Below are 21,929 nucleotides of genomic sequence, written 5' to 3' on the forward strand. Positions count from 1 at the left end.
AAGGCTGCCTACAGTAAACCCTTAAATCTTTGTCTGTCTACTGAGAAAACATGACTTTCAGCATATGTAAGAGAGAAGCCAATTTTTACAAACAAGTGGAGCTTGCACCTGCCCGTTTCAGTTTATAAGATGGGCAGTGGTTCTGTTTTCCCCAACATTGTTTCTGTATCCAGCCCTTAGGTCCCGAACTGCACATTTTCTGATTTTTGTCTTGCCTCCATAGGGTCGAGGTTCAGGCTTCCCTGGGAGGAGGAGGCCCAGAGGGGCTGGTCTATCAGGTAGAGCTGGACGTGGCAGGGCCAGAGGCAAGAATGGGGCGAGTCCCAGCATCAACCCTGGGGTATGTGCTGTCAGCCGGAAGACATCTCAACATATTTTGGCAAATATTGCGCCATATGCAAAGCAGTGGTTTTTTCCCTCCAGCTAAAGATATGGCTGATGTATTGTGAGCAGCATTAATGATAATGACAGAGTGAACGGTTAGTTTTATATTATGGTAAAGGCTGCACATTTCACGAGGACCAGTTCCTCAATACCTCAAATAATGACTCGGCTGTTGTAAATAATGAAAAGTAATACCTGATAGTAACTATTCCTCTATTGTACGTCATAGTCTAACTCATATTAAACTCTTTTGACCAGAGGGTGGATCTTTATAGTGAAGAATGATGATAGTGATACTGTTTTGTTCCTCTGATTTTCAGGTCACCACAATAGAAACACCGTACCAAGTCAAGGAGGAGGAGGAGAATGCCATGCACAACACAGTGGTCATATTTTCCAGCAATGACAGTTTCACGCTAAAACAGGTGTTTTGTTAATTTAAATTTAAAATTTAAAGAGGGCTACCGATGTATTTCATTTTGTGTCATCTGTGAATGTCTCCATGCATTTAGATGGCCTAAAATTAAATCTGTGCTTAAAGACCTCTCCCACTGGAGATTATTAATTCTTGTGGAGTTACTGCCAACAGCCTGAGGAAAGGCTGACGATTATATAACACAGGATTGTACTGAAATTTTATTGTTTCTTGCTATCTGCCTTCAAAGTAATGCCTTTTTGGCTGAAAACTGGTAGCCACTGTCAAATAGTCATCAAGTCTTCACAGACAGCGGTAACTAAAGTTAGAGAATAAATATTCATATAGAGTGGCAAAGGAATTAAACAATACAGCTGAGGTACTTCTTAACAATGCACCAACGCTTGAATGGCTGAAGTTATACCGGTCAGTACTCAAAGGACTGTTCTGTGTAGCTCTCAGATGTGAATGTGAGTGTGAAGCAGGGGTTGAAAAGGGCCCACTCAATCATCCTGGCTTAAAAGAAAAGGTCTTAAAAGGCCAATGTTTCCGATGTATTCCTTTTAGCTTGCATTTCTATATTTGAAGATAGAAGACAGCTGCACTCTTTATGGTACGTTTAGAAATAAATAATTTCTTCAGTGTTCAGGATAGCATGCAACAACATATGTAATGGCTGCTACTTACAGTGCCAGTGGCATTGAAAGACTGACTGGAACCAGCTGACTGGTTTTTTTGTTTTGGTTTTCAACGTAGAAAAGTAGCACTGGGTGCTATGTATAACACAAATAAAACACAATGTGATAGTTGCAATAATATTAATATAATAGCAAAACAGTACAAGGACAACATATTAAATCATTGATTGTTGTAAGTATCTGCTTATTCTGAAGTTGATGCAGCAGCACATTTCAAAGAAGTTGGGACAAGGAAAGTTGTGGAACGCTCCAAAAAAACCTGTTTGGAACATTCCACAGGTAAACAGGTTGATTGGTAACAGGTGATAGTATCATGATTGGGTACGAAAGGGGCATCCTCGAAAGGCGTTCACAAGCAAGGGTGGAGTGAGGTTCACCACTCTGTGAAACACATGATTAGGGGGTTACTACATGGCCTCGGGAACACTTTGCAAAACTGTTGTTGTTAATTCAGTTTGTTTGCAAATGATTGCATTCAGTTTTTATTTATATTTTTGACAGACTCCCAACTTTTTTGTAATCGGGGTTGTACGTTAGCTGGAAATGGAACTCTGATTTTCAGTGTCTGAACTGAACTGTTTAGAAAATGAAGAATTAGCAAAAAGGAGTAATTCATAATGCCTTATTTCCTTTTAGGACATGTGTGTGGTGTGTGGAAGTTTTGGCCTTGGCGCAGAGGGTCGTCTTCTGGCCTGTGCTCAGTGTGGCCAGTGCTACCATCCATTCTGTGTTGGCATAAAGGTACATTTACTACTGAGTTTGTACACCACACATGCATTATACTTAGTACAGAGCAGAAATGCCATTATGTCATACACAGACCTACATATAAATGTCTCATTGTTACTTTCACAGATCACCAAGGTGGTCCTAAGTAAAGGCTGGCGTTGTCTGGAGTGTACAGTGTGTGAGGCCTGTGGCCAGGCCACAGATCCTGGCCGCTTGCTGCTGTGTGATGACTGTGACATCAGCTATCACACCTACTGTCTGGACCCTCCACTGCAGAATGTGCCGAAGGACAGCTGGAAGTGCAAATGGTGACTGACTCTATGATCATCTCTCCCAGATATAATTCAAACAGACAATCATTTAAAAATGGAATATAATTTGTACTAAGTTTGCTAAAAGCATGAAGTATTTTACATATTTACAACTCTAGTTTGTTGTTATAATAAGCAAGTGGAAATGGAGAGGAAAAAGAATGAATTTAACATTCCTCTAAAAATATCAGAAAATAATTTCATATTTGTAGCATGGGGACAGTGAAGTGAGTAGACAAGCTTTTTGTAGCTCAGGTATTCTGCATTACCTTCTTTGAGGTAACCTAGGTAGAATGACCTCTGTTTTTTATGTGTCCTGCAGGTGTGTGTCCTGTACCCAGTGTGGTGCCACCACCCCAGGCCTAAGGTGTGAGTGGCAGAATAATTACACCCAGTGTGCCCCCTGTGCCAGCCTTGCAACATGCCCCATCTGCCTGGTGGACTACAGTGAAGGCACCACAATTCTGCAGTGCCGCCAATGTGACAGGTGTGCACTGTTTCTACAAACCCTGCCAGCTCAGGATCACTGGTCTCGACTAATTTATTTATTTCTATATTTTTTAAATAATTTGCTCTTATCTAAACCTTCTCTTCTATCGATAGATGGTTCCATGCATCGTGTCAGGGTCTCCATTCAGAGGAAGATGTGGAAAAAGCTGCAGACAGTAGCTTCGACTGCACAATGTGTCGCACTTTCAAGACCACTAAAGGTTGGAGAACGGTGTCTCCTCTTCACGTTTTTTTTTTTTTTCCTTTTTATGTGTCTGCTGTAAAGTGTATAGAAATAACTATGTCATTTGATCCTCCTCTTTCTGCTGTTTGTATTTAACGGCTTTTGTGTGTCTTGTACTGCTGCAGTAGTGACCAAGGCCAGAGATGCCATTGAGCCTGTAGTTATGACGCAGATTGTCACAAAGGCTAAAGAAATGGGTAGGTTCACAGTTCCAAAACTGATGGATTATAAATACCAGAGAGAATTCTTTTCTTTCTACAAGATGATGATTGACTTAGGTTTGCTCACCATATGATTGTTTTTTGGTCTTTTTAGATCTGTCGAGGACCTACACACAGGATGGAGTCTGCCTGACAGAATCCGGGCTTTGCCAGCTCCAGAGCTTGTCTGCTACAGCGTCAAGGCGCAGGAAACCTAAACCCAAGCTGAAACTGAAGATCATTAACCAGAATAGTGTGTCAGTGCTTCAGGCTCCTGTAGACCCTCTCTCAGAGCACTCTCGTGATGAAGACTTGGAGGACAACAGAGGTACTTGTCTTCCCACACAAGCTTCTTCTTTCATCTCAGGCTGTTTATTAGACTCCTTTTGCACAATATTGGCCTAGTCTGTCAATGTTGCCTTTTTTATGTTTGTATCTGTGTATTTCTGCCCCAGTTTGACTCGTTTTCAACACTGTACAGCTGCAAAATTCACATTTTAAATTAGTAAAGCCAGTCCAATTCTGATATGTTTGACAGTTCTGCATTGACAGAATGTGGCCTGCATTACAGATTACCTTTAATGATCCCCAACAATATTGTGTGTATTGTCTGGTGTATACTGTATCTGTGTATACTGAAGTCTTGGACAAGATTTGGGCAACCTCTTCTTATTCACAACATGGACAAAATACTGGAAAGTAAAATATGATTTTGCTTACTACAGTGTCCTTGCTGACTTTTTCTGTCAGTGGTGTATATATAATATCATTTGTTGAAACTGCTAGGCACTACTTTCCTTGTTGTGCTTTATAAAAACAGTCCAATGTTTTGGTCATTTTTATTTATGTATTTAAAAAAATCTTTCTGTAAGTTAGAATTTTAACAAATTACATAACTGGCCATTAAAAATGTGTGCATGAAAAAGAAAAAGTCTCCCTGGAAATGAAGGTCCTTAGTAATAGAACTGGTGAACTTAATTTCAATCAGGATAATGTCTTGCCACTAAGTTGAGTTCAGATAGAATTGACCCTGGTGCTGTGTTGTGAGGCCTGGCTGGGGTGTTCTCTGCCGCAGGGCTGTCACTCATCATCAGTGCTCTCTCCCTCTTGCAGAGGCGGAGCTCCTAGATTGTGAGGCAAAGTCTGACTCGAGCCTGGAGCGAGAGCCAGCAGAAGACGACTCCAAGGGGGCCGACGGCGGCAAGAAGAGGAAGAGGAAACCGTACCGGCCGGGTAGGGCACCTGATTGAAGGAGACAGCTCCTCTGAAGCGTAAAATGGTGCAGAACATGCCTGACGCTGTAGCAGTAGCAAAGCACTGCCATCTCAGGGCCTCTGATGTACAAGGGCTCTATCTAGTGTTTCTGAGCTTTCATTCTGAACACATGGACAATTAATTGATCCATACACTCAAACTCAATACATCTCAAATCATAACACCTACATGATTGTAATGAAAATTGTAATTTTTTCCAAGTTTATTTATTGACTTATAAAACTATATAATAACTACTCCTTTCAAGGCATTGGTGGGTTCATGGTCCGCCAGAGGAACCGTCCCGGTCAAGGTCCAGCAAAGGCCAAGCGATCCCTCTGCAGAAAGGATTCCTCTGGCTCTGTGTCAGAAATTCCCATTGGAAAAGATGAGGGTCTGTACAGCAGTAACACATATGCACATCTATTACAATAGATTTTCCTTGGATCTGTATATGTTTTTATGTGACGTAATTTTTTTCTTTGTTGTAGGTTGGACAGAAGCTCTGCCTGATACCCCTGTGGATGAGACACCCCCTGGACCAGAGGTCCCAGAAAAAATAAAGAAACGCTACCGAAAGAAGAAAACAAAACTGGAGGAAGCGTTTCCTACCTACCTGCAGGTCTGTCACCTTTGAATGCACAGTCTTGCTGTTTGGAATTGAGGGTTAACTAATACTGTGTATAAACAGAATCAGTATGTATTATCACAGTATATAACCATTGTGTAATCATATAGCGTAAACTGCTATGTCACCATTCTGAACTGATATAGTACTGTGATACTAGCTTTGATAATAATCAACACTTAATTTAGTCCAATTTTGCCAATGCACATAACATATTTTAAACACTGCATGTTCTGAAAGGTACATTTGCTACGAGAAAGAAATGTTGCTTTATATTAAACAGCCTATTTCATCATTTGGTTGCAAATGTATCTATGTTTTATTGTTATGCAAGCCTCCCATTCATATGCACAGATTGTCTCATCTTGTCAAGCCATATTTTCATAAAATGCGTTTTATCCCACCCTTGGGAAGGTTGGGAATCCAAAGCACATTGCCTGGAAACCACTTACAGAACTTTTGTGCACAGTGCCCCTTCTGTGAGCTTTTTTGAAAGGGGAACAGCCTAGAGGAACTCACTGCAGAGGATACTAGTCTCTGATCATGCTCTTTAAATGGCTCCTGTCTGGGTTGTGAATTGACATACAAATGCTTAACCGGAGGTGACTTCAAGGCCCCTTGTCTCTAGCCAGTATCTCGGTGTCACCTTTTATTGGCCAAAACACAGATATGTGATGTGCATTAAGCCACCGGCAGCTGTCAGCGCTGCTCTCTATCCCACCACAGTAGGGGGATGTTCAGTCTAACCTAAAGGTCCAACACTGCGAAGCACATTTCATTAATTATTGAAATAGCAACACGTTGGGCTTTTAATGTCTCAGTGCAGCAGGGAGCTGCAGCTACATGTCGTAGAGGATAGTAGATGACTTGTGGGTATAAGTGGGGTGGGGAGGTAGGTGCTGACAAAAGTGAGGCCAGTAGCAACATGACTGTTAGTTTCAGAGCTTCTTTGTTTCACCTCAATCAGTTCTCATGGGCCTTCAATGTGTGCCGAATGGTTTCTATGTGACATGGTGATGTGTTCCCCAGGAATGATGTCAAGAAAGGTAAGCTGACAGTTTTTGATGAAATGTGTGAACAGAGAATTGACCCAGTGGTTTGTGTTGTCATGTTTAGGAGGCGTTCTTTGGAAAGGACCTACTGGACAAGAGTAAACAGAGCAGGCAGCAGGGGGTTGAATCAGGCTTACTAGAAGAAGGGCAAAGCCAAGTGGAGAGGAAGCACCCCACCACCAGCTTCCTGGACCCTTCAGCAGACCCTCTGCTTAGCGCCTCAACAACATCTCTTCCCACAAGACCACCAGCAGCACGTACGTGTTCACTTCAGTTCTCCTGGACAAGGGATGTAATGATTCATTGATTCAAAGCGACGCATTGGATTCAATATTAGATAATCACCAAATAACTGAGAATGGATTCAATTAGATGAGCACTGGAAAGGATTCAATGCAGGTATTGGAAAGGCCTGACACATCAGGGCTATCTTTTATTTTTATTTTGGCACATAACAATGTCCTCTATTCCATGCGTTTCTCTCCCTCGTCTCTGCCCAGTGAGAGTATTAGCCCTTTTCATACAGGAGTAAATGGGTATTTCAGAGGTCCAGTGAACACATGCTCAAACTGCATTTCACCCATTCATACAAGATTAAAGTCAAAGTGTCAAAGGTTAATCTCTAGCTATTTACATTCATGGACTCATTTGTGCAACTGCCACTCCATTCACATTACTTCTACACTAAAGAATTACACAGAATTCAACTCCATAATTACCAAATTAAATTAAGTTTCAGGGGTTTTTTTTCTCTCTGCAAGCTCACTCTGTCTCGCCCACCCACTCACTCCATATCTATTTTTTTCTCAAACTGTGTCTCAATTTTACATGAAATCGCACATGCCTGTTCTGCTGACCTGAACGAAACAAAAAAGAAATGCCACATGCCTGAAACAGAACAGAACAGTGGCTTGTCAAGGCTGGTTCTAAATGTAAAAGGTATTCTACTGTCTTTGCAAACACTTTGAAGCTGTCTGAAGTCAGATTTAAAAGTTTGTCATAAATTAAAATTTCAGCACTATAACAGTACTTTTAACATGTTTATAATGTTACCAGCAGCTCAGCTAGTTTAATACTGTTTAACACTGTTTTAACATCAGCTGATATTCTGAGATTCTGAGCTGAGATTCCACATTAGATACGTGATGATTTCCCCACTTTTGGCTCTGTGTACCGTGCAGCACACCAACATGACCAATTGAGCACTGCCATAACCATCAAAGTGCTTGTCAACACACCACTCGCTACCGTCTATGCACAGGACAACCTATGACTGAAACCAATGCAAATTAATTTTAATAACAGAAAACTATTAGAACTAGACTGATCATTGCTTTCCTAGTCCTAACCAGTGGCAAAACTGCAGTGGAAGTTAGGGGTTAGGGTCTAGTAGCTGCTTCCAATTCAATCACTTCAATCTTTAAATTTTTGTTCTTGAATGAAAGTAAGTATTAAAAGTGTTAGTTTTGTTACTTAAAATTGTGTTCACTAAACCTTGATATTGAGGTTGAGAGACACCAAATTCTATCCAGTAGTGTGGTTCAAAAGAAAAGATTACAGGTATCATGAGTGGTACTTCTTTTTTATTTAGTGGTACTTCTTTTATATGTATTTGTATTCCCCTCCAAATAAACCTCATCGGTTTTAACAGAAATAAAACTGTAACCTTGACAACTGAGATGACAATTCGTCAGACAGTGATGTGATTTCTTTTTTTTTATGTTTAATACAGACCACAGAACTTCTTTAAGGGAAAAGACTGTGGCATAGAAGTGATTGTGGCATGTTTAGGTGAGGAGCATTTTGCATGAGATTGAATATGCAAAATGTATATGCAGTCAATTATTTTCATCATAGTACCACAAAGCTTGAGGCCATTCTGAACACATGGACAACCAATGCCTTGAAAGGAGTAGTTATTATCTTAGTTAAAGGCCAGAATAACTTTCGTGAATTAATCCATAATGTTTTAGATAGGTACTTGTCCATCTTCAACATTTTTTATTTCTTTACATGCGATTTCTTCTCTTGTTGATTCAAGACCAAATTCTACATGTGGCTTCCAATTAAATGGTTCCAAATCATATTCTCATGTCCGTTCAACATCACCATCAATTTTGATTTATGACGGTTTGGTTTTCTTTCTTTTTTTGTTTCTTCCTTTTTTCTCCATCTACAGAGACGTCTGAGGAACCATTAGTTGATCTATCTGATGTTCTGAACACTGATGCAGACATCTTGGGAATGCTCGGAAAGCCAAGCAGTGACTCTGGTGCGTCATATACCTCACAGGCAGTCACAGTAGCAACAACTTAATAGTCACCAAGCCGTGGGTTTTTCTAAATCTATCCCTCGCGGTTCAGAAAATGTCCTCAGACAGCAAGTTGTTTCGCTTTCACCACTTAATGATTTTTTTTAAATGTCACATTCTTTAACAATACTTTTTGTTCATCTTTGATTTAGCTTTTGTTTGTTTGCATTGTCTGAAGCGTGTTGTGCTTGTTCTGTCTTCACTATTTTTTCACTCATTTTATCTGGTTTTGGGTTCTTGTAGGTCTTGATTTTTGCCCCTTCCAGGTTGACAGCTCACCTCCTCCTTTTGGTAAGGGTGCTATGGCCTACTAATCCCTTGCTTTAGTGCATTCTTCCTCTCTTGCAGTGTGTGTCTCTATTTGAGTGTGCATGAATATAAGCTGCTTCATACTTAGCTTGTTCTGAACCATTTCAGATTGTTTTAACACTCATAAACTGCTTAGTGCTTACCTAACCCAGTGCACAGTATTCACTCAAATGCATATGGTGTGTCAGTCTTTGTGAGCCTCCTAAACCCAGTGGTGACATTTTTTAAATAAATCAGACAACAAAGTCATAGCTGCCTAATCAAAGATGTCTTCAGGATAGCAATGAACCAAACTGACAAGGACATCCTGGCATTCAAGAAATGAGCAGTTTAGAACCAAGCAGTTTAGTCCTTCCAGTTCATGAAGACTGTGAAGGCTGGATGACTGAAGGACATGTCCTTTGTCCTTTGTTAAAACTACCTTGTCTATCTTGAATGTCTTACGGGCTGATATAATTTTGTCCTATAACTGATTACCAACAGATGGTTGTAACCAATCCTTTTGTTGGTAGAACGTTTAATCTGCTAGCTGCGTTGTAACTCAGATTATATATATGTTTTTTCTTAGGGATTGGGTCAGACATTTAAAAGCTGATGAAGGCTTCTTTTTTAAGAAATAGATAAGTGTTTAGTGCAGAAGGCCAATGTAAACATTCAAGTGTGTGTACGTTTACTGAGAATTGGTATGACCTGTCTGTCTCTTCACAGTTACCAAAACACTCTTTTTAAACAACACAGGAACCCCAAGGAGCTGCAGTCGTATATTGTTGATTTTTGATTGCATTCCACAGGCTGTTAAGACAATAAACATGTTTTTGCTTCAAGTCGGTGTTTATGATCATGTTTTTGGTCGGGTATTTTGTTGTTTTTGTTGGTTGTTGTTGCTGTGTGTGTGTGTCTGTGTGCGTGCTTGTTATGATTTGTTTTTGTATATCTGTGTGTGTTTCCACAGCTGGTCTAGACATTGGGCCCCTGACAGACAGTTCCCCAGTGGCGCCCCACTCTCAGGCTGGCCGGAGGACACCTCGAACGCTCCCAGAGGAACCCCTGGACGGTATTCTCAGCCCAGAGCTAGACAAGATGGTCACTGATGGTCAGTGTGGGAGACCAGACATCCAGACATGTTCAGTTGGTTATGCTGTTATTTTAAAACTTTATACAGGATGAATATTGATCTGTTTTCTCAACTTCTTTTATTTCAGAATCAATTCTCAGCAAACTTTACAAAATTCCAGGTTTGTAAATTGATCCTTCCTTGAAAAACATGGCTTTATCATTGTCCTATACTGATTAAAGCGACCCTGGTTTAGTATTTTGCTAATTAATGTTTTATAGGCTAGTCAAAAATACTTACAGCACACAAGAAGAAGGAATTCTGAATTTGCAGTTTATTAATTTTGCTCACCATTACTTCCACCTTGCTGGGTATTATTTACACACACATCATTGTTCTGTTACACTCTGTTACAGAGCTCGAGGGTAAAGATGTTGAGGATCTCTTCACAGCAGTCCTGAGCCCCAGCACGAGCCAACCACCTCCACCACCACAGGTGCCTCACCCCCAGGGTCCAGGGCCACTCCCTGCCACACCTGGCACTAGTATGCCACACCCCAACACAGGTATATCATTAAGCACCTTGTCAGAGATGGCATTAGACTCTGTTGTTTTTGAAAATCTGTGCATCTAATTCACCTGTTAAATCATGTGTGTAGGGAATCCCATGTTTCCAAGGATGCCAATGATCAATGGTATGATGGGACCAAACCAACGTTTCCCTACAAATCCAGGAGCAGGGCCCTGCATCCCAGAAAATTTCCCCCCTCTTAACCGTATGCCTTTCACTGACAATCCAAGGTAATATAGTGCATCTTACCTTTAAACTATTAAATACTCCTAGATGAATTTTTCATTTTTCTCTGCAATACCAGAATGTTGCGATTAATGAATGTTGTTTTCTTTGCTATTACAGGGATAGAAAGTTTAATCAGATGCCTAGAGAGGCAGTTGGTCCATGGCCCTCCCCTGCCCATGGCCCTGGCCCTACGCCCCCTGGATCTCTGCCTGAGGGGGAGACTGAAGCCATGTCAAATGCCCAAAGGAGTACACTTAAGTGGGAAAAGGAGGAGACACTTGGAGAGCTAGCCACTGTAGCCCCTGTCTTATATACCAATGTCAATTTCCCCAACCTCAAAGAAGAATACCCAGGTTTGTATATGGCTTTAATGCCTTAACATATATTGTTCAGCTTTGTCTATTTTTAATTGTCATCATTCCAATACCTGCTTATCTCTGGGTGTTTGTTTGGGTGTACTCACTGCACTGTCTGTCACACAGTATAAAAATACCGTGTGTGCTCTGTGAGACTGTTTGCATGACAACTTCTCTTATTCTTTCAACAGACTGGTCTACAAGAGTAAAGCAAATTGCAAAACTTTGGAGGAAAGCTAGTTCTCAAGACAGGGCCCCATATGTGGTAAGATCAATCATACTGTTGAATTTGCCAGTTTTTCTTGTGCTATCTCAAAGCCTAAGCCCTTGCCAGATCGCAAACTGTCACTACTAGTTGCACTGACGTATTAGTATGCAGAAGGCAGACTCCTTTATCGCATCTGGCCTCTTGCCTCTTGCCAATGCAATTTGAAATCCGGCCATTCGCAAATGAACTAATTAACATAGGAAGCCCTGCTCAGTGTTAGAACTCACTATGGTCTCTGTAATTAAGTTCACTAGAAGTAATTTTATCTGGCATAGGCATGTTTCAAAGACCTTGTCTTGATTTATATAATTGTACCCTGGATTAGTGATTTTTAGGGTATTTTGCCACTGGTAACATTGTGGCATTTCACTTTCTTTTTCGATATCCCATTCTAACATCCCATTTGAGATAAGGCAACCATTGAGATACCTGATTTACAGTAACAGGATGACACTGTTACGAGCATGAGGTCCACTGTCTGTTAGTTTGACTCATGAAGAAAGCTGAATGTGAACCTGCCTGCCCCCACATATCATAGTGAGATATTGAAATGAATGCTATGAAAGAGAAGTAAGAGAGTAATATTTAATACACACCAGTCGTTGTAGTAGTATTAGTGAAATTTCTCTAGCATCGCACTTTTTACATAAAATCAGGATACAGTATGTATAAGTAGCCTCTTTTCCCTACAGTATTGTGTTTATCAAGTACTTATGTCTGGTGTCTGTGTGTGTGTGTGTGTCTGTGTTTTCCAATTGTGATTGATTTGCTGTTTAGCAAAAGGCAAGAGATAACCGAGCAGCCCTGCGCATCAACAAAGTCCAGATGTCGAATGAGACTGTGAAGAGGCACCATCCACAGCAACATCCCCCTGAGGTGTTTGATCCCAACATACCACTAGACACAGAACTGCTGTTTAAAGACCCTTTGAAACCAAAAGAGTCAGAGCATGAACAAGAGTGGAAGTTTAGACAGGTAAGAGTGTATGCAATGAAGTCAGGGAATGCAGCGGCAGGTCCACATTATATTAAGACAGCTAAGAAGTGGTGGTTTAGTAAAGCTCCCTAAACAACTGCACTATCCTCCACATTAACCCTGATGACATTGGTGGTTAGTAGGTCCAGTTCATTTTTGGCATTAGGTTGATATTTGCAGTGTGTCCCTTTTGATGTCTAATCCCACTTTTCATTGTGCCCTTCCAACAGCAAATGAGGCAGAAAAGCAAACAGCAAGCCAAAATTGAAGCCACTCAGAAACTGGAGCAAGTTAAGAATGAGCAACTCCAGCAGCAACAACAGCAGCAACAACAGCAGGGCAACAGCCAGTCAGAAGGAGATGGCAATAACAGTGGCAACCAGAGCCCAGCCTCCCAGCCTAGCAATGGCAGCATGTCCCCCATGCAGCAGCTCAGCTCTAAAGAAGGATTCGCAAGGCCACAACTACCTGGGACTCCCACTTCATGTCCTCCAGAGGATGTCTTCTTACGACCCCCTCCTCCCCCTCCATCTGGCCCTTCCTCCCAACCTCAGTCCCCACAGGTATTCTCACCAGGTTCATCTGGTTCCAGACCCTCTTCTCCATGGGACCCATATGCCAAGATGGTCGGGACACCAAGGCCGCCAAATACGTGTCGCAGAATGCCTGTGGAATCTGGTAAATCCCCCACCTCCTTGATGGAGCAGCAGGACAGAGGAAGGCCCTCTCCTGCTCATGAAACATTTGGCTCTCCAACATCCATGAGCAATGACCCTTATGCCAAACCACCTGACACCCCAAGGCCAACTGGGGAAATGGACCCTTTCCTCAAGCCTATGGGTCCCCCCAGGGCGAGTCAGGCTCAGGGGAGGCCTCCAATGGGTTCTCCAGGCCGAGACCCATACTCAAGGCCCATGATAAGAAATGAGGCCTATCAACGCATGGCCCAGAACAGGATGATTTTGTCTGACCCTTACTCAAGGCCTTTACTAGCACCAATCCCTGGAAGTAATGAGTCTGGCTCGGTCCCTCTGTTCAAAACACCTATGCCCCCTCCTCAGGCTCAGGATCCCTTCAACCGACCAGGTTCACATCCTACTGACAGGTTCTCCCAGAATCACCAGAATGACCCCTATGCTCAGCCTCCGCACACCCCAAGACCATCTGGGAATGATAACTTCACCAGTCCTCCTAGAATGGGCCAGCATCACCCTCAGGTGCACTCATTTGCTCAGCCAGGACCAGTGACTCAAATGTCAAGAAATCCTTATGCTCATGCACCTTCCACTCCAAGGCCTGACCACTTCACGTATGACCCCTTTGCCCAGCCTTCTGGTCCCAACAAGCCAGCTGCTGACCCTTTCTCTCAGTCTACAGGTAGCCAACGATCCATGAATGAGCCCAGTGCTCAACCACGGCCCTTTTTTGAGCCCTATGCCCGACCTCCCGGCACCCCACGTCCACATGACAACTATGGTCAGTCTTCAAACCCTAGCCCATCCACAGACCCTTACTCACAGGCTCCTTCTACCCCTCGCCCTAGTGGGATGAACCAGTTCACTCATCAGTCACACCCTGGACAGAGGATGTCACCTTCCCACTCAGTGGACCCTTATGCTCAGCCCCCAGGTACTCCACGGCCTTCTGTGGGAGAGAGGTTTTCCAAGTCACTGGGTAGCCAGAGGGTGCCAATAGAGCCATTTACTAGTACACCTGGGACATCAAGGCCTGGTAATAGTGACATGTTTTCCCAGCCTGGGGCCCCCAGACCAATGCTAAATGATCCCTACGCCCAGCCTCCAGGGACCCCACGGCCTGGTCCTGATGGGCTCAGCAGACAAGGGCCAAGGCTAGGACCAGTGGGAAGCCAGGATCCTTTCTCCCCACCTCAAGGCAGGCTTCAAGAGCCCTTTCCTCATCCAGGCTCACAAACACCAAAGCACCCCAGTGTTTCAGAAGATGGATTTACTCAGTCACCCTCCAGAAGACCCAGTCAGACACCTGGCCATGACCCATTTGAACAAGCACCCATGACCCCTCATCCACAGTCAACAGAGAAAATGGAAATGAAAGATCAGTCCGGTGTGGGTAACAGTGGAACTGCTCCTCAAGACCCAGGCCATCTGTCTAACAACCCACAAATGCCTGGTGCTTCCTCTGAGGCTCAGGGTATTGCTCTTGCTGAGAGTGAGGAAAGACTCAGACAGGTATGTGAGCACCGTTGTTGATGTTCTATTACGAATCTAATCATTCATACACTACCATTGAATTTTTAGTTTTGCACAAGCGTTTCACTCATTTAAGGTATTTTTTTATGTTCTTAACTTATTTCTTGTTTTGTTTATAACATGTTGGGTTATATTTAAGTTTGGCCATCATTGCTATCTGTTATTATAACAATTAACTCACCAAGTCAGTTATTAAAATCTTTGAGACATTTCTTGCCCCACATGGCAAGAACCAAAGCAGACAGATGACATTGCGTGGGCACACCTGAAACATCTGTTGTAATCCCTTGTTCCACAGAAGAATTGTGTGAGCACACAGCCATCAGTGGTAGGTCAAAGTTGGACCAGGAACTCAGTTTCCACAATATATTGGACAATTTTATGTTTACCTTAATTTTTTTTTCCAAATAAATATAGAGAAACTTTGCTGTTTTTTTTTTTTTTTAACTATCTGACAAAAGCTGTCCCTTGGTTTGAACTACAACCTACACTTAACACAAATATTAACCAAAAAAAACAAACAAACACTGGTTCAATCCAGCCTGAAACATGGACAGAAACAAGCACAAAAGGAAAGAAAATAAAGTTAAACAAACTGCAAACAGTATATAGAACAAACTTACCCTTGACTTCAGCAGTGCTGGTGGAGTGAAAGGTTTCTGTTGTATAGGAATGATGGCCAAATTACAAAAGTAAGTTAACTCTTCATCTATGTAGATTAAATCTAATCAATCAAATCTTTGCATAAAGTAGTAACATCACTGTTCTGTCATAGGCAGATGGTCACACTGACTAATAGCCAGACAGCAGCTTGTTTTGTACAACAACCACATTAGCTTCACTGCCTAAGTACCCTTCTTATCTAACTTATGAATATGAACACATCTGGTCTTAGAATTTGCTTATTGAACAAGCCACCAAACAAAAATTCCCCAGGGACAAGTGCTTACCTATCAGTTTGCAGGCTAGATAAGTAATTAGCTGGTCAGCTGCAGCAAACTAAACAACGTCTACAAGTACCTGCAAATGTTGCTTTGATCCATTTAGATGGTGGTATGGTTCTTACTCTTAATTACTACAGCTGGCAACACTTCCTGGGCTATGACAGAAGTTGTCTCTGCCCATCTCGAGCCCTGCCTGCCAGCTGCTGTCAGTCAAACACAGACATAACCTGCCAGCCAGCTAAGACAAAGAGATTTCTGACGTAATGTACTTCTGAAATACTCAAAAAAACATGTTAATGTTATTTCTGGCTGCAAAGAAAATGTGATTGCAGTTGGCCAAAATTAACTTAGAGTCTCTCAGCAAAATACACACTATTATAGTAAGATATACATGACACAATGACCTTGTGTCTAAAAAGGCTTAAATTTCTGATTCATGATTGTTGTGTTTTGTAGCGACAACGAATTAGAGAACTAATCCTCAAGCAGCAGCAACAGAGGAGTGCTATTCGACAGGAGAGGGGCCCTCAGGAGGCTGCTGGCAACGTAACCCCAGGAACACCACAACCCTGGCCCCAGGAGGGCCCTGGGCAACAGGGAGAAATATTCAACCGGCCTCCTCCACCTTATCCAGGACAAGGACCCATGAGAGGGCCAATGAGATTTCCTGGACCTTTTCCAGGCGATCAGCGTGCCCCTTTTCCTAATGAGGGACAAATCCCCCGGGGCCCACATCCTGGAGATCCTAATTTGAGACATCAGGGACCAAGGTTTGTGTTGTGATATTATTTTTTATTTCACCTTTGTGTTTCAGACTGCACAAATCTTGGAATTCTCTTCCTCTCTATTATATATGTTTTATCCCATTTTAGGTTTGCATTTCCACCTGGGGTTCTAGGACCTCATGGGGCCCAGGAATTCTTTCCTCGGGGGCAACACCCAATGCAGGACGTTCCTCCTCAAATGAGACGATCCATGTCTGCTGAAATGGCAAAGAGTATGGGAGGTAACCCTATGGGGCTGCCCCAGCACTTCCCACCACGTGGTATGCCAGTGCAACAGCACAACATAATGGGCCAACCTTTCATTGAGCTGCGACACAGAGCAGCAGAAAACAGGCCACGTATGCCTTTTCCTCCAGGTGCCATGCAAGGAGGCAACGTAGATCCCAACTTGCAGGGTCAAAGGCCACCAGGCTTTCCAGGAGCACCAGATTCCAGGTTCCCCTTAAATCAGGGGCTCAGGATGGCAGACCCCATGGGCAGCCAGACTGCCCATGTACAGCTGTCTGCCAGCATGGACAATCTTCATCAGCAAGTCCAAATGTCAGGAAACAACACACTCAAACAATCTTCTTTGATGAGATCCATGAGCCAGCCTGCTTCAAGTGTGACCCAGAACATGGCAGCATCTATGATCCTGACTGCACCCCCTGCTGGGCAGACTGAGACTGTCTCAGTGGCAAGCAGTGAAACTGTGGAGGAGAAACTGGATGCAGAAGAATCAGCAGTCAAAGATCTTGAGGATGTGGAGGTAAAAGACTTGGTGGATGCTGACTTGGAAAACCTAAATTTGGATCCTGACGATGGCAAAGACCTTGATCTAGAGACAAATGACCTACATCTTGATGACTTCCTAACATCTGGGAAATTTGACATCATTGCCTATACAGATCCTGACCTAGATGACCTGAAGAAAGACATGTTTAATGAGGAACTGGATCTCAGTGATCCTATGGATGATAATGCTGACACCGCAGATGTCAACAAAAACTCAAGCGTGGGTACTGAGGCTTCATCCAGTTCAGAATCTGTACTTGCAAAGTCAGAGGCAGCTGAGCAGTCTTCAACTGCAGTTAAGCTGGATGCCCCTGGGAGTCAGGACTCTGCTTCTTTGGCACCTGGGCAGGAAATTAAAACAGAGGTCAAGGACTGTCAGAAACCCCCTGAGGTGGTAGACCAGCAAGCCGCTGGAAACACCTTAACCTCAAACCAGCAGGGAGTGCTCTCTGACTCCACCCCAGTCCTATCCAGTTTACTCGTTAAGCAGCAACCTGAAGAGCAGTCATTAAATCCAATCGTTGAATCTGTCAGTCAAGGAGGTAACCTCATGCCCCAGCAGAACCAAGGCACTGACACTCATTCCTCTGGACTTACAATGGCTCAAACAATAACTGATGCCACCACTGCAGGAGAAACTTCTATGGCTGGCTTTGCGGCAGACCACCAGGTGGGGCTAGCCCCTGGAGTAGACCAGAGTGGTCTGAGCCAGGCCCAGCAGGCAGCGTTGAACCAGGCAATGGGTCAGCACAGCCAGCACCGTCCTCTTCTTCTGGAGGAACAGCCACTCCTATTGCAGGACCTTCTAGACCAGGAGAGGCAGGAGCAACAGCAGCAGAGGCAGATGCAAGCAATGATACGACAGCGCTCCAGCGACTCCTTCTTCCCCAATATTGGTAAATTATTAAGGCCACAACTTCTAGTTGTCAGTATAGGTTAATATTTGAGGATACCAGTCTTTTTCACAAAGTGGTTCTTTCTGAGATTGCATTATTTGTCATTTACAGATTTTGATGCCATCACTGACCCCATCATGAAAGCTAAAATGGTTGCCCTGAAAGGCATCAACAAAGTCATGGTTCAGAACAACATGGGAATGGCCCCAATGGTCATGAACAGGTAAAAAGTTAACTTTGGTATTGCTTGACTATATTTTCTTAAGTAAAAAATGTAAAGCTGGTAGTTCGAGTTTATTTGTTAGTTTTGGTATTAAAGTAATGGTAATACCAACCTGATACAGCTAGTAGAATATCGTGCATCTATCTGAAGGACTGGTGAATTGCTGACGTGACTGACCAAATGGCTTGTGGTATTGCTGTATTGCAGATTTCCTTCAGGTCCTGTACCACCTTGTCCTGAAAGCACACCGCTTCCTCCACAAGTTGTTGGACAGGTAATTCAGTCAGTCTGCTTAGATGTTGTTTGAAACTATAAAATGAAAAAGTAGCAAATATAGAATTACATTTTTATTAACCTTGCTTTCAGGATGGCAAATTGACACAAGTAGCAAGACCAACTCCTCCAAACTTTGGACCAGGATTCGTCAGTAAGTTCTCAAAGAATGTATATGCATCTTCAACTTTTTGGTTTGAAGGTCTGTCAGGCCTAGAAATATTTAAGATGTTTGTTTTTTTTATGCTGTCAAGATTACTAACAAAAGAGCCTTTTTCTTCTTGCAGACAATGCTCAGAGGGCTCAGTACGAGGAGTGGCTCCAGGAGACTCAGCAACTACTTCAAATGCAGCAGAAGTTTCTGGAAGAGAAGATTGGAGCTCACAGGAAGTCTAAGAAAGCCCTGTCTGCCAAACAGAGAACCGCTAAGAAGGCAGGGAGAGAGTTCCCTGAGGAGGACGCTGAGCAGCTCAAACATGTCACAGAGCAGCAGGGTGTAGTGCAGAAACAACTGGAGCAGGTAAATGATGGCCCGTCAAGCTCCACCACTTAATTCTATCTCAGTCCTCCTCTGCACAATGGCTGCCCTGAGCATTGTCCTTTAATTTGTCCAATGAGCAGAGTTTAAAGTTTAAAATGGGGATTGGCAAATAACAGCCTGTGGGACAAATTTGGCCCTCAACTGCAAGTCCTTGTCCACACATGGGAGAAAATGCCAGGTTACTTAGAATCATGTTATGGACAGTGTGTAAAAACAAAACAATTCAATCGATATTGTTTAACCAAGAGACTATTTTCTAACAGCAACCTTATTTGGTTTAAAGGTAAGGTTAACACGCACTGTGTAAGATTTAAGTGAAACACATCAGTGTTTTCATCATTTATTACTTTTAATTCTTTTTCACACTTTGAGAGACATAATTTCTTTTTATTGCAGTCTTTGACTGCATCTTACCTTCATAGCCTAATTAGAATTAAATATTAATTAGTCTAATTGATCTAACAAATAATGTAGGTATGGGTTATGTATTAAAAGGTATATATCTAGCTATTTTCTTTCCAAGCAAAAATGAAACAATATCCACGTGAACTAATGCATTCAGAACATGCAGGCTTATGTCTGCACTGCACCTGTCAACCTGCTTTGCCTCCCAAAGAAAGCAATGCTGAAAAAAAAATGCTCTTGGCTCATTGTACTTTCCAACTCCAGCTTTAAAGTTAAATTCTTCAGTTCTTCAATTCTTTCAGTTACTATTTGAAAGTGAAATCATTTATTTCTTCCCTTGAGTAAACCTGTGTCTTCATAAATTTGTCTTGTAAATATAAAACATCATGCAACAAGACATCATTTATTTGTAATTTTCATAGAGATCCTCAATCACATTTTTTTAATATGTGTTGTGTTTTGTTTCAGATCCGCAAGCAACAGAAGGAGCATGCTGAACTTATAGAGGAGTACAGAGTGAAACAGCAGCAAAACAATATGACACCTATATTACCTGGGATGCATCCAATGCCTGGCCCAGCTGGTGTGGTGCCAAGTGGACCACCAATGGTGCCCAGTGGACCACCAATGGTGCCCAGTGGACCTCCAATGGGGCCCAGTGGACCTCCAATGGTCCCCAGTGGACCAGCAATGGTCCAACCTCCTATGAATCCAATGATGCAGATGCCACTTCATCCTGGCCAGCCAAGTGCACCTCCCTGTATGCCCAACCCACCACCTGGCTGGCATCCTGGTGCTCCCATGCCCATGAGTGGACCAGGAATGCCACCTATAATGCCCCCCCAGGTACCAGTAGGAAATCCAGGCCAACCTCATCAGATGCCAATGGGTAACATACCTCAGCACTCACAAATGCCTCTGGATCCCCAGGCACCACCAGCTCCGCCTAGTGGTGTAAAACCCATGCAACCAGGTGGTGTGAAGTTTGATGACAACAACCCATTCAGTGAAGGCTTCCAGGAGCGGGAGAGGAGGGAGAGGCTGCGGGAGCAGCAGGAGAGACAGCGAGTGCAGCTAATGCAGGAAGTGGAACGACAGAGAGCCCTGAAACACCGGATGGAAATGGAGCAGCAAGGGATGATGGGGCCAGATGGCAACATGGCACCACTTGCTCAGATGCCATTTTTTAACACAGACCTACCACAGGACTTCATGCAGCCTCAGAGGCCTCCTCTGCAACAACAGCAACAACTTGGACCAATGTTCCCCCAGCAGCAGGGCATGCAGCCTGGTATAGGTTCACCACCTGGGACATTTATGCAAGGTGAAAGGAGGGCTATGTTGGGCAATGGAATTATGCCCCGTGACATGGGGCCTGGTTTTGGACCGGATAATCTTGCCCTACAAGCACCTAACTTTCCCCATGGTCAACCCAGACCTCGTCAGTTCAGTGGACCAGGAATGATGCTTCACATGCCAGGTGAGGGTCCACCATTCGGAGCTGACACAGCTACACCTCTACCATCTAACTTTCCGGGCTCAGGTCAGTCTCTAATCCAACTCTACTCCAACATCATCCCAGATGAGAAAGGGAAAAAGAAGAGGAACCGCAAAAAGAAGAAAGATGATGACGTAGATTCAGTTAAGACACCTTCAACTCCACACTCAGACCTCACAGCTCCTCTCACTCCGTGTGTCTCAGACACCTCCTCAACTCCAACTAGAAACACCCATCCCTTCTGTGACCAGGACTTGTCGAGGTCACCCTTACTGGGATCTTCCACCCCCAGTCATTCAGAGCTGGAGAGGCAGCTTTCTGGAGGCCAATCTGGACAACCTGGGTTCTCATCAGACACAGCAAGAACCCAGGCTCAGGAACATGACAGGATCCTTAACAACATAAAACTGGAGCAGACTGATGTCAGCGAGTGTCATGGGCCACGAGAAGGGCCCATCGGCTCAGAAATGAGTTCTGTGAAGGAAGAGGGTAATAAGGGGAGTGTGTCTCCCTTCCCTGCGGGACAAAGTCCAAACAAGGGGGAGGCTGGCAATGAGCTACTGAAACACCTTCTGAAGAACAAGAGTACACCTCCACCTGGATTTTCCCAACAGAGGTCAGAGGAGAGCCTGCGCTCAGAGGAGGAGGATCCTGCAGATTGCAAATCCCTGCTAAGGCAAAGCTCCATGGACAGCAATGGGGTAAGTCTTTGTGTTAGTCGTACAGTTAGAGGGCTGAGGGGGTGATCAACATAGTGAGTCATAGACAGGCTAAGTGATTCAGATGGGAGGCGCGTCATAGTTATATTGGTGTGAGTCACTGCTGTCAGTTTTTCAATGAGTCATAGTTATGTGTTTGAAAACATCTTTCTAGAAGCCATGATGCT

The 21,929-nt window shown here is 43.4% G+C and overlaps 1 protein-coding gene across 4 annotated transcripts in view; it reads left to right on the plus strand.

Annotated features, from left to right (window-relative positions):
* The window catches only part of kmt2cb (lysine (K)-specific methyltransferase 2Cb), a 67,431-nt gene that overhangs the window by 34,107 nt on the left and 11,395 nt on the right, over positions 1 to 21,929 (plus strand). For 2 of the 4 annotated variants that reach the window (XM_041948280.1, XM_041948281.1), the window contains exons 16-44: positions 224 to 340; positions 705 to 809; positions 2,134 to 2,238; positions 2,353 to 2,534; positions 2,860 to 3,024; positions 3,141 to 3,247; positions 3,396 to 3,467; positions 3,586 to 3,798; positions 4,584 to 4,703; positions 4,993 to 5,118; positions 5,216 to 5,346; positions 6,469 to 6,661; positions 8,584 to 8,676; positions 8,959 to 9,006; positions 9,977 to 10,117; positions 10,227 to 10,259; positions 10,495 to 10,644; positions 10,738 to 10,879; positions 10,995 to 11,230; positions 11,425 to 11,498; positions 12,279 to 12,476; positions 12,707 to 14,683; positions 16,105 to 16,418; positions 16,521 to 18,103; positions 18,215 to 18,326; positions 18,534 to 18,600; positions 18,693 to 18,753; positions 18,887 to 19,119; positions 20,014 to 21,744. In XM_041948280.1, the coding sequence (XP_041804214.1) occupies positions 224 to 340; positions 705 to 809; positions 2,134 to 2,238; positions 2,353 to 2,534; positions 2,860 to 3,024; positions 3,141 to 3,247; positions 3,396 to 3,467; positions 3,586 to 3,798; positions 4,584 to 4,703; positions 4,993 to 5,118; positions 5,216 to 5,346; positions 6,469 to 6,661; positions 8,584 to 8,676; positions 8,959 to 9,006; positions 9,977 to 10,117; positions 10,227 to 10,259; positions 10,495 to 10,644; positions 10,738 to 10,879; positions 10,995 to 11,230; positions 11,425 to 11,498; positions 12,279 to 12,476; positions 12,707 to 14,683; positions 16,105 to 16,418; positions 16,521 to 18,103; positions 18,215 to 18,326; positions 18,534 to 18,600; positions 18,693 to 18,753; positions 18,887 to 19,119; positions 20,014 to 21,744 (8,829 nt within the window). The remainder of the gene's footprint in view (positions 1 to 223; positions 341 to 704; positions 810 to 2,133; positions 2,239 to 2,352; positions 2,535 to 2,859; positions 3,025 to 3,140; positions 3,248 to 3,395; positions 3,468 to 3,585; positions 3,799 to 4,583; positions 4,704 to 4,992; positions 5,119 to 5,215; positions 5,347 to 6,468; positions 6,662 to 8,583; positions 8,677 to 8,958; positions 9,007 to 9,976; positions 10,118 to 10,226; positions 10,260 to 10,494; positions 10,645 to 10,737; positions 10,880 to 10,994; positions 11,231 to 11,424; positions 11,499 to 12,278; positions 12,477 to 12,706; positions 14,684 to 16,104; positions 16,419 to 16,520; positions 18,104 to 18,214; positions 18,327 to 18,533; positions 18,601 to 18,692; positions 18,754 to 18,886; positions 19,120 to 20,013; positions 21,745 to 21,929) is intronic. The other 2 variants (XM_041948283.1, XM_041948282.1) reach the window with 2 other exon arrangements.

This window comes from Chelmon rostratus, chromosome 12 (genome assembly GCF_017976325.1).
Source record: "Chelmon rostratus isolate fCheRos1 chromosome 12, fCheRos1.pri, whole genome shotgun sequence".
NCBI lineage: Eukaryota > Metazoa > Chordata > Actinopteri > Chaetodontiformes > Chaetodontidae > Chelmon > Chelmon rostratus.